This window comes from Channa argus, chromosome 8, assembly GCF_033026475.1.
Source record: "Channa argus isolate prfri chromosome 8, Channa argus male v1.0, whole genome shotgun sequence".
NCBI lineage: Eukaryota > Metazoa > Chordata > Actinopteri > Anabantiformes > Channidae > Channa > Channa argus.
In genome coordinates, this window is record NC_090204.1 from 1,324,875 (window position 1) to 1,337,366 (window position 12,492).

The 12,492-nt window shown below is 40.3% G+C and overlaps 1 protein-coding gene across 5 annotated transcripts in view; it reads left to right on the top strand.

The window, feature by feature from the left end:
* The window catches only part of LOC137132113 (inactive N-acetylated-alpha-linked acidic dipeptidase-like protein 2), a 457,260-nt gene that overhangs the window by 413,872 nt on the left and 30,896 nt on the right, over positions 1–12,492 (top strand). Inside the window, exon 16 of one of the 5 annotated variants that reach the window (XM_067514230.1) lies at positions 839–2,118. The exons of the other annotated variants lie outside the window; for them this stretch is intronic. Within the exon in view, the coding sequence (XP_067370331.1) occupies positions 839–844 (6 nt within the window). The 3' untranslated portion in view covers positions 845–2,118. Of the gene's footprint in view, positions 1–838; positions 2,119–12,492 lie in introns of those variants that run through there. 5 annotated transcript variants of the gene reach the window in all.

Sequence of the window (12,492 nt, forward strand, 5' to 3'; positions counted from 1 at the left end):
CTCTAGTGAGACTCCAAGTTCTGCACATGCAACAGCTGCTGTGTCAACATGCTGTTAGAAACAGGGTATGCGATTCTGGAACTCTTTCATTTCTGGGTACGTCCAATTGTTGGGAGACCCCGGGGCAGAACCCAAACATGCTGGTTGATTACGTAATATACTGTCATCTAGCCTGTAAATGTTAAATGAGATAGGAATCATTACAGGGAAGAGCGACATCTGGACCCCCTTGCTGAACCTGCTGCTACCACTACTCAACTCTGATAACTAACTAATGATAGATGGATGATAACAAGCTAGAAAAGAATCATATTATTATGATGAGCGATAGTCGTCTTATAGACTTTTAAGTAAAGAACTGCAAAATATTTGAAGCGGAACCCGAATGATTTGTTTTGTTTTGTTTAACTTTCTGATTTAAAAAAGAAATGTACACGGTTACCACAGTAACCAAATGACTTGCATACATATACAATGATTATTCCAAAATAATTGTCAGTATCTTTGAAACAGAATGCAATGATTTGCAAATCCCATCACCCTATATGTTACTCACAATAGAACATAAACCACATGCTCCCTCTTCTTTTAACAATTTTCTTTAAATGTCTGGGATGTGAGGAGACCAGTTGCTGGAGTCTAGCAGAGGAAGGATCCAGCTTTGTTGCCGGATTTATCGTCTTATGATGCCCCAAATGTTTTCTATTGGTGAAAGGTCTGGACTGCATGCAGGCCAGATCAGCACCAAGACTCTTTCTCCTGCACAGTCAAGCTGTTGTGATGCATTTGGTTTAGCATTAAACCAAATGTTGCTCTAACCCCTGTATGTACTTTTCAGCATTGATGGAGCCTTTCCAGATGTGTAAGCTGTCCATGCCATAGGTACTTATGCACCCCCATACCATCGGAGATGCAGGCTTTTGTGCTGTCTGCCAATAACAAGCTGGATGGTCCCTCTCCTCTTTAGTCCGCAGTACACGGCGCCCATGGTTTACAAAAAGAATTTCAAATTTTGATTCATCTGACCACAGCACAGTTTTCCATTTTGCCTCAGACCATTTTAAATGAGCTTTGGCCCGGAGAACCCTGTTTCTGAATCGTGTTCACATATGCTTTCTTCCGCTTTAACTTACATTTGTGGATTACACAGCGAATTGTGTTCACAGACAGTGATTTCTGGAAGTGTTCCTGAGCCCATGCAGTGATGTCCAGCATCCTGCCACCTTATGTTACTGGCCTGTTGCTAATTAAGTTAATTAATTGTCAAATGCTCCTGCGTTTGTTTGTTTTTTTATTTGTACTGTTCCAGCCTTTTGTTACTCCTGTTCCAACTTTTTTGAGATGTCTTGCTGCCATCAAATTCAGAATGAGCTAACCTTTTCCGTGACATGGTTAAATTAGCCAGTTTCAAAATCTGATATGTTGTTTATGTCCTATTGTGAATAAAATGTGGGTTGATGAGATTTGCTAATCATTGCATTGTGTTTCTATTTACGTTTTACACATCGTCCCACGTTTTTTTAAAATCGGGGTTGTGTTTTACATTACTGTTACAGATTAATTGTGCCACAAATTTTACACCAGACAATACTCAACAGTTTGTTGGAACCAAATTAAACTGGTGTGAAAGCCAGAGCCTTTTTTTAGAGTGAGTAAGAATAAAGTAATGTTGCAAGTGTTTTTGCAGCATGTTTGCAATGTTAACTGGCAATTACGTTGAGATCACAAGGTCTAAATTGGATTAGCAAGTCCACCAAAGAGGGTTCTTATCATACCCAATGTTAGGTCAGTGGGGGAAATAACTGTTCACATAGCTTCTATCCACACAAAGACAAACAGAGTCCTAACACAGTTGATTTAACCTTGGACTCATCTAGCTAAACAGGTTCACACTCACAATCACACTCAAATCCAACCCAATCAGATCTTGTTGACTTTGAATTAAGATTTTGTTTGATGTAGTTGTTCTCAGCTTAAAGACAATGTGTAATAAAAATGAAAATTGGGGGGGAAAAAAAATGCAGCTTGAATTCAAAGAAGAGAAAAATAAACTCTAAAAAGGACATGGTGGGAAGTGGGTGGTTAGTCTGGAGCCATGAGCACATAATAAAACACAAAGATACAGTATGCTAAGCAAAGGTCAAGTGACTGGCGGAATTTTTCATAATGTCAACATATTAAAAATGTATGTAACAACATGTTCTAGACCAATAAATGTTAACGTGACATTTCAGATGTGTATCCTGCCTTTATTCTTTAGAGTATAATACAGCTCATATTCACTCTGATCAGGCTTTCAGACTTGGTGAAATTTGATGGCTTAGTGTTTTTTTTATAGGGACATTGACAAAGACAGCTTTGATCTTACTGTATAGCTGCCTTTTAGTGCTGATAAGTAGTTGAAATTACCTTAACAATTCAATTAAACCTGGTAAAATATCACAAAGAAGTATAGATAGACCTGCAGTATAATATGTGCTCTGCGGTCAAGGCCTGTTATTACCTCACCCACCGAACATGTTTTAAACAGTCATTTCAGATTTTGTAATACCACTTTGTCCTCTGTATGCCAAGACTTTCATCCAAAACACAATTGCCACACCTAAACCTTAAAGGTCATACTGGGTATGTGGAATCACAGCCTGTTCGCAATACAGACGTGTCAAAATAAGCCATTTCGTCCAGTCCCGTCTGTGTTACATGCTGAGGCTTTGCGATGATGATTGAGGCTCTGAGCTTTTACATTAGCACAACGGAAAACCAAACGCAATATTTGACCCCTAAAGCAGTGAAGTAGTATGTAATTGTGGTACAACAAGAGACGGAACTTTTCCACCAGAGCCCAGGGTTAGACTCTAGTCCCAGATGTTATGTTCTTCAATGATGATTAAACAAAGCATGAGTACGTGGTTACTATAGTAAAGAAGTACGTATGTGCCATTGTCACTGTTTGTAATGGTTTGTCTTTATGTAATATTTCTTCTAACTTAACCTTACACTAAAGTTTTTTTTAACCGTTGTTGTCTCTTAACGTAACATTGCCCTGAAGTTGTTTTCTCTGTCCTTGATGTACTTTTTGTGCGTACTGTAACTATCTTTGTGTCTGTGGCCCCACATGGTGACATTCCCGGAGCTTCCTACACTGACACACAAGTGTACCTGCAGTACCAATACTAGACACCGTCATTCCCACAGCGTCAAATAGTGGCTGTCCTGAAGCGTCCAATGCCAAAGTGTACCTGTAGTACACTTTTGTGTCATCATTGTGATTACAATAATGGCAGCAGAAAGTAGATTCACATGTGACTCAAAGCCGTCCCCTGCTTTGGGGACCTGACCATCTACCCAGACCTCCTTCCTACAGAAATGTGTCTCTATACTATGTGACAGCTGCTAGATTTCGCCGAACTATTATACATCTCTCTTGAGATGTGGCCATTGTATGCTGCTGGTGCAGTCGTATTTTACTAGATTTTCTGACACCACTACCTTTACAAGTACATGTGAAATACTTCCTGGTGTGACCTTGCCCTTACACTCCTATTTACATACGTTATTATCTGTAGATACTGATGGATTATTGGATCTTTCTTGGTGGCTGACAATATACTATTATGCAGAGTTCTATAACCCACTGAGCCCATTCATTACTGAGAGGTGGATGAATACCTGCTGAGACACCTGGAATGAGTCATAACTGTCTTCCTGCTTCGGCTTACATTGAAAGTTTTATAAAGAACTATAGAGTAAGTCAAGTCATACAAATGTGACAGAATGTGATGTCATGTGCCTCACTAAAATAGGACAAATATACCACTAAAGAATCTATTTAAAGTTTTTTTCTTCTTCTTTCTTTTTTCAAGCTAATGGGGCTGATCCAATAACAATTACATTTAGTCATTTGGCAAACACTTTTACACAAAGCGGGTTGAAAGTCAGCACACATCAGTGGCAATGTGGGATCCAGTGTCTTGCCCAGGGACACAACACGGTGCCAGGAGGAACCTGGAATTGAACCACTAACCTTACAGTTCAGACTTTGTACTAACTTAGTAACAGCGAACCTGTTTGAAAACACGTGTTTAGCCATTTCACTGAGGGTCAGGCAAAAAGCCTTGAACCTTTGACCCTTGGCCAGATAACTAAATAATTCCTCACCTTTTTTTTCTTCTGTGGCTGGCAGTTTCAAGGAGACAGTGACAACAGCTAATTGGTGTTCCATCGCTGAAATGTAACGCAAACAGACAGATGGTACAGATTTCCCTGTACTGTGAAAGGTCAGGTTAGGTGAGGAGAATAGATCAAACATGAGAAGAGATGCTCAGGGTAGTTTGTTCCACCTTCCACTCCACTCCAACTGTCATCTTTGTTTAGTTTGGATTGTCTTTTACTTTCTGTTATGTCACAGCCCCTTTTCTGCCTTTCTTCCTTCATCATTATCTCTTGCCATCTCTCCCTCTACCCTCTCTCACTTCTTCGACTCTGCCTTGAAAAGAGACAATCCAGAAATAAGGCCATAAATAAGAAATCAACGGCCTTTTCTGTCCCACCACATTACAGGATTTTGATGTATGCTTTCTGCAGTAGTATTACTCACTGGCCTCAAATCAATGCTCTAATCTTTCCCTCCTGCCAGATTGATTTCAGTGGAAGTGACAACAGCAAGGTGCAAAGCAGACCTGTACACTGTAGGCCATTTTCTAAATACTAGCAAAGTGGTGTTATATTTGGACAGCTGCTTTGGTGGAGTAAGCTTTGAAGGTTTAATGATGTAATATAATGGTTTCTAGTTTTTATGCTTTTTTGAAACATCTAAATGCAACTGTTCCATCATTAACAGCCTACATGTGGCTAAAATGTTGTTTAAAACCACCAAGAAAGTATTTTATGTTTCTTTCAAACAATCTGATAGATGAACCTTAAGGGTACTAGAATGAAGCTTAATAATAAGCAGCACAGTAGCTGTATGTCTGCAGAACATCTTCCATCTTCTGGAAGGAAAGGTCACTTGAGTGAGATTGCAGTGGAGTTAGGTTTTTTACTTATTTGACCTTTTGCAACTTTTTTTCTAACTATTATTCCACCGTCTTCCACACACATACACCAAATTGAAGCATTAGCCCACTCAGCGCTTGTTGGTCAGAAAGCATCTATAAAGTGGTCACACTTAAAGCTACACTATGTTGCTTTTCAAAACAAATTTTTTTAAACGATAAACATTATCCAAAAACATCTTGATGTATAGTGTCTTTTTGTCCAAGGCTCACACTTTTAACCAATCAAAGATTTGAAATTCTATCTGCTTGACTATGAAAAAGCATTTTTAAAACTTGAAATTTCATCTCATGGTGCTATTAGCATGATTGGCAAAAATTGCATACTGTAGCTTTAAAAAGTGACCTATTTAGATAATTGTCAAATCGAAAGTTAGGGAAAAACTAATTTATGAACAGTTAGGCACCTGCCAGCCATATATATATTTAGAATATTTTATTTAAGTAGGCACTATGGCTAAATTAATAGTTATTTGGCCTACAGCCTAACTCTCAAGAAAATGTCTTCTTTTAAAATATACATATTATAAATGATAAATATTTTTTGTTTTCCAAATTCCAATAATTCATATCCAAATATCAGGAAAATGCCACAGGGTTACAGTATTGAGAGGAAGTAACAGTGGATAAGAAAGGCAGTTAGAAAATCACTTTCATTATTTTTCTCACAAAAAAATAAAATACCTCTAGAACGTCTTGGCCATCTTGCACCATGGTTTCATTTTTAATAGTAACTGCAACACGGTATTATAAATTGATCAAGATAAATCATATATTGATGTTTGCAAGCTGTATGCAGCATCTGTGAACTTGAAAGGCCTGAGTGAGTGCTGTGGCTGTTTCTACCTGACCCTGTAGTAAGTCTGTTGGCAGTTTGCTGTTCACTCTCAGTCCAGGTCAGGCTGACCTCCAACACATTCAGCCTGTGAAGGCCTGGAGTGTGTTTGTTTGTGTGTGTGTGTGTGTGTGTGTGTGTGTGTGTGTGTGTGTGTGTGTGAGTGTGGATGAACTAGCCACTGAAGTCATCATCCAAGAGTTGGCTCAACTGGAGATGGACTTAAAGCTCGCTGGCCAGGAATGAAGCAGGTCAGCTGGAACACACGCACAGATAAAAAGAGAGAGAGAAAGAGAGGGCTTAAGAGACTGATTGATGTATTTCATACTTGAGTATCTCCTCTGCGTTTTGGCCATGGCACAGTAGAGCCTTCTATTTGTGTTGTTACATCAGACATACAGGAAGATATACATTTAAAGTGAAATGTACTGCATCACTATGTGTGGATAAGTCATATAGTAAACTATTAAACAAATGATGATTTGATCAATTCTCACAGTCTGTGCCTTCAGAAATCTCTGAACGACTAACTTTAAACCCTCTAATTGCTAAAGTCAAGAGAGTCTAGTACAATAGTCTGAATAAATCCTTCTGGCTGAGGGTAGTAATATTGTTCATACCGTTCTAGAAATGTGATGATGTTACCTATAAAATGTACAGTGCCAATAAACTGTATTTATTGTCCACTGGACATTTTCACCTTGTACTTTTACAACATCATTGTACAACATCGAATCATTGTTTTTTTTATTTGGCTTTTTTGACAAAAAATTACATTTACATTTACCATTACAATTAAAGTGAAACAGATCCCCACATTAATTTAAATTAATCACAAATATAAAAGAGATAATACATGATTGCACAAAAAGTAACCCCCTACATTTTCACTAGTGTAGCCACTTGGTATCAAAATCACCGGATTACCTGAGAGCAGTGAATCTATTTAAAGGATTGCAGTTTACACTATTTCCCTCTGTATTTCGAAGGTCCAGTTACTGGTGAACCAGTATCCTGCCCAAAATCCATGAAGGCAAAACAACATTCACAATAACAACTCTGACAAAAGGTTGACAAGCAGTCAGGCAATGAAAACAAGCACATTTCCGGGTGTTTTCTGGGTTACAGTTACATCCAGCATTAAGAAATGGATGGAACACGCTGTTGTCAGGCAGGAAGAATAATTTTCAGTGGCATAAATTAATAGCGACTGAGTCCTTGTAGGGAGGAAGTCAGGGTGGATTGGTGGGTGAATAAGCACAAGACTTTGACATGAGAGACACTTCTTTAGTTTCCATTTAAAAACTATTATGCCCCATCTAGACTACAAAAAAATTCACGTCTGATGCAATGGTCACTATAGTGGATAATTTGCTGGCCTAATGATAAAGGCATTGCCCCCTGTATTGTTTGTATCACACATGCAACCGCAAGGGGGACACAAGCCAGTGTCTTCTTGTGCCAGTCCCAAGTCTGGATAAATGCATAGGGTTGTGTCAGGAAGGGCATCTGATGTAAAACACATGTCGAATTAAACATGTGAATCATGACTTCCATATCGGATCGGTCGAGGTCCGGTTTAACAACAACTGCCACCAGGGCTGTTTACCTACAGGATACCGGTGGAAATTGGGCTACTGTTGGTCGAAGAAGGAGAGGAGGAAGGTGTGTTCGTAGGCAGAGAGAGAAGTGGAAGGTTAAGTAGTGTAGGACTGACAGTAGGGACTTTGAATGTTGGGACTATGACAGGGAAGGCTAGAGAGTTGATTGACATGATGCAAAGAAGGACATACTATGTGTCCAGGAGACCAGGTGGAAAGGTAGCAAGGCTAGAAGCTTAGGAGCAGGGTTCAAGTTATTCTACCATGGTTCAGATAGGAAGAGAAATGGAGTAGGAGTTATTCTGAAAGAGGAGTTTGTGAGGAATGTTCTAGAGGTGAAAAGAGTGTCAGACAGGTTGATGAGTCTGAAGCTGGAAATTGAAGGCGTGATCTTGAATGTTGTTAGTGGTTATGCCCCACAGGTAGGATGTCAGTTACTAGAGAAGGAGAAATTCTGGAGTGAGTTAGATGAAGTGATGCAGAGCATCCCCAGAGGTGAGAGAGTGGAGATTGGTGCAGATTTCAATGGGCATGTAGGTGAAGGAAACAGAGGTGATGAGAATGTGATGGGCAGATTTGGTCTTCAGGACAGGAACGCAGAAGGTCAGATGGTGGTTGACTTTGCAAAGAGGATGGAAATGGCTGTAGTGAACACTTTCTTCCAGAAGAAGCAGGAACATAGGGTGACATATAAGAGCGGAGGTAGAAGCACTCAGGTAGACTACATCTTGTGTAGACGTTGTAATCTGAAAGAGATCAGTGACTGTAAAGTATTGGTAGGGGAGAGTGTAGCCAGACAACACAGGATGGTGATGTGTAAAATGACTCTGGTGGTGAGGAAGATAAAGAGAACAAAGGCAGAGCAGAGGATGAAGTGGTGGAAGTTGAAAAAGGAAGAATGTCGTGTAGTTTTCAGGAAAGGAGCTTAGACAGACTCTGGTTGGTTTGGAGGTGTTTCCAGAAGACTGGACCACTACAGCTAATTTGATCAGGGGGACAGGTAGGAGGGTACTCGGTGTGTCATCTGGAAAGAGGAAAGCGGACAAGGAGACTTGGTGGTGGAACGAGGAAGTTCAGGAGTGTATACAGAGAAAGAGGTTAGCTAAGAAGAAGTGGGACACTGAGAGGACTGAAGAGAGTAGACAGGAGTACAGGGAGATACAGCGTAAGGTGAAGATAGAGGTGGCAAAGGCCAAACAAAGAGCATATGAGGACTTGTATGTTAGGTTGGACACTAAAGAGGGAGAGGTGGATTTGTACAGGTTGGCCAGACAAAGAGATAGAGATGGGAAGGATGTGCAGCAGGTTAGTGTGATTAAAGATAAGGAAGGAAATGTATAGACAGGTGCCAGGAGTGTGATGGGAAGATGGAAGGAGAACTTTGAAGAGTTGATGAATGAGGAAAATGAAAGATAACGCAGAGTAGAAGAGGTGACTGGTTTGGAGCAGGAAGCAGCAAAGATTAGTAAGAGTGAAGTGAGGACGACGTTGAAGAGGATGAAGAGTGGAAAGGGAGTTGGTCCTGATGACATACCTGTGGAGGTATGTAAGTGTCTAGGAGAGGTGGCAGTAGAGCTTCTGACTAGTTTGTTTAACAAGATCTTGGAGAGTGAGAGGATGCCAGAGGACTGGAGGAGAAGTGTACTGGTGTCCATTTTTAAGAACAAGGGAGATGAGCAGAGCTGTGGCAACTACAGAGGAATAAAGCTGATGAGCCACACAATGAAGTTGTAGGAAAGAGTAGTGGAAGCTCGGCTAAGGGCAGAGGTGAAGATTTGTGAGCAGCAATATGGTTTCATGCCTAGAAAGAGTCCAACAGATGCAGTATTTGCTTTGAAGGATGCTGATGGAGAAGTACAGAGAAGGTCATAGGGAGTTGCATTGTGTCTTCGTAGATTTAGACAAAGTGTATGACAGGGTGCAGAGAGAGGAGCTGTGGTATTGTATGAGGACGTCTGGATTGGCAGAGAAGTATGTTAGAGTGGTGCAGGACATGTATGAGAGCTGTAAGACAGTGGTGAGGTGTGCTGTAGGTGTGACAGAGGAGTTCAAGGTGGAGGTGGGTCTGCATCAAGGATCAGCTCTGAGCCCCTTCTTGTTTGCTCTGGTGATGGACAGGCCAACAGATGAGGTTAGACAGGAATCTCCAGATGTTTGCAGATGACATTGTGATTTGTAGTGAGAGCAGGGAGCAGGTGGAGGAAAATCTAGAGAGGTGGAGGTCTGCTCTGGAAAACAGAGGAATGAAGCTTAGCCGCAGCAAGACAGAATACATGTGTGTCAATGAGAGGGACCCAGGTGGAACGTTGAGGTTACAGGGAGCAGAGGTGAAGAAGGTGCAGGGACTTTAAGTACTTAGGGTCAACGGTTCAGAGCAGTTCAGAATGTGGAAAAGAGGTGAAGAGGCGAGTGCAGGCAGGTTGGAACAAGTGGAGAAAAGTATCAGGTGTGTTGTGTGATAAAAGAGTATCAGCGAGAATGAAAGGAAAGGTGTTCAAGACGGTGGGGAGACCAGAGATGTTGTTCAGCTTAGAGACAGTGGCACTGAATAAAAGACAGGAGGCAGAGCTGGAGGTAGCAGAGCTTAAGATGTTGAGGTTTATCTTGCTGAGGTTGGAGCTGCCAGGCAGGAGGTCTAGAGGAAGACCAAAGAGGAGATTTATGAATGTATTGAGGGAGAACATGAAGTTAGTTGGTGTGAGAGAAGAGGATGCAGAGACAGGGTTAGATGGAGGCACATGATTCGCTGTGGTGACCCATGAAAGCAAACAGCCGAAAGGAAAAGAAGACACATCTAAAAAGGCAGTGAGCAGAGTTGTTGCCACAGCTCCACATAACGTCACAGCTTTACCTTGTAGCATGAGCAGCATCAATCTTCGTTCACTTCATAATGATTATAGCTCTGTGCTCTTTGCATAAAAGCACCTTGTGTGCACGACGACCAACACTTTGTGGATGATTAAAACTAAATGAATAAAAAAAAATATATGTTAAAATTTTATAAAAATGTATATGAGTTTTTTCAGAACTTCTTAAGACATCCAAGACCAGGCATCGCTTCTAAGATTAAACAATGAACTGTTGTGTTTGATTTCTGATTTTGGTCCCAAACTCTATGTCTGACTGGGTTGGCCTGTTAAGTGAGGCTCAGACTATGTAGTTTGAATCAGCATTAATATACGTTACTTTAGTCATTATTTCAACACAAACCACAATCTTTCCCTGACCGTAAGCCTGTTTTTCTGCTTAAAGCCGGTTTTTTGTTTGTAAAAAACAACAAATGCAACAACATCGTGTGCATAACACCACATGACAAGACCATACTGAGCAGGTCCCTGCAAGTAGTGCAGGGACCTGCTCCACATCCACAGAGTACTGGCCCATATCTATGGTGTTGATAACAGATAATAACCATTGCATCGCATGGTCACATCCAAACCCGGCAGGTTACTTTATTTTAAACATTCTCCGGTTTATATATGTAGTGGATGTGGATGTATCAGGTCAGATGATCTCATAAATGTGTTGTCTTGATAACAAGAGAACTCTGATAACAAATCACATAAAACACTTTTGACTGCAGTTCAGATAGCTGTGAGTCATAGCAACTCACACCTGGTAAAATGACATAGTCTCCACTGTGCACTGTATCTTGCAAGATGTAAAATGTGTAGCTCAAGTTAAAACATGCATGTGATGCCCTTGGCTGATAAAGGTGATTCCAATTATAGTGTGACTCTGAGAAATACTGTTTGCTTGCAGCCCAGTCAGGGGTATATTTCCTGTGAGAATGATACAATCAAAGTGTGGAATAAGAGGATCAATGCATCAATAACACCAGCTGTGATTTAACACAGAGTAGTTGGTTAGCGCAGTGATGTTTTATGCCAATAAAAATCCAAGTGGAAGCCTCGTCAGGTCGTCTACCTGTTAAGAGAAAGGCAGTATTTGCAGCAAGCTGACAGAAACTTCGCTGTGAGAGCAGCGCTAGACAGAAACACGGTGTAGCTTGGATGATGCTACTCAGTGTGTGTTGCCACAACAAGCTGGGATCCATAAATGTTTGCTCAGACTGCAGCCAAAGTTGTCCCGATTAAATCGTTTTTTTTTTTTTTTGACAGCTTCTGTCTAACAGTATAAAAAAAGGCTGCATGCAGTCTCAGATTATCAGTTTACAGTGAGGAGAACAAAACACAGCATCATCTGGCTTATTGAATTATTGCATGTTGCAATCACAATCTAAAGGCACACAACAAAAATGGGCCGAAAACAAACGGAGGAGGACATAAAACTGTGTTTTTACACCGTTATTTAGAAAATTGCTGTGAATTCATATTGTTGCTGACTATGAGTTTAATCCAATAAAGGAGATAAGCCACCGAAGAAGAGCTATTAAGACGAAAAAAAAAATTGACTTGCAAATTAAATGTTACCCAGCTTGTACAGCTTTGATATCTGCAATGCAGCAGACACTGAAGGAAGAGGATGACAATTTAGATGTGGTCAAGAAAAATGAAAAAGAATCTATAGAAGCCATTAATATATTTGTGTGTTTTCATATGGCACTGTGACTCTTACAAAACTAAATGACAATGAGTGAGAGCAAATGTAAAAAGTGGTGTGCAAAATCAATCCATTCAAGACATTCAGGAGAATTAAAGAGAGATTTAAATAGTCCAAGATAAAGCAGACATGAAAATAACAAAAAAAATCTGCTCACATAAAAGGTATGGCACAGTACAATAACAGAGCATAGATACAAAATGGATTTTTGTGTTGGAGAGACTTTTAAATAAATCTTACATGAGTTTGAACTGCGCAGGCTATTAGTAGTGTTACAGTAGCGTTACCAAGGTTACTGCATATACAGACACTCAGAGCTGCTAAAAGTAAATTTAGAACGTCAAGGTTTTCTTGTGAGAATTATGTCTTTATAGATAAACCACATCTCTGTACATAAAGTGGTTAAAGTGCTGAACACTAGTGATGTTTTACATTATTC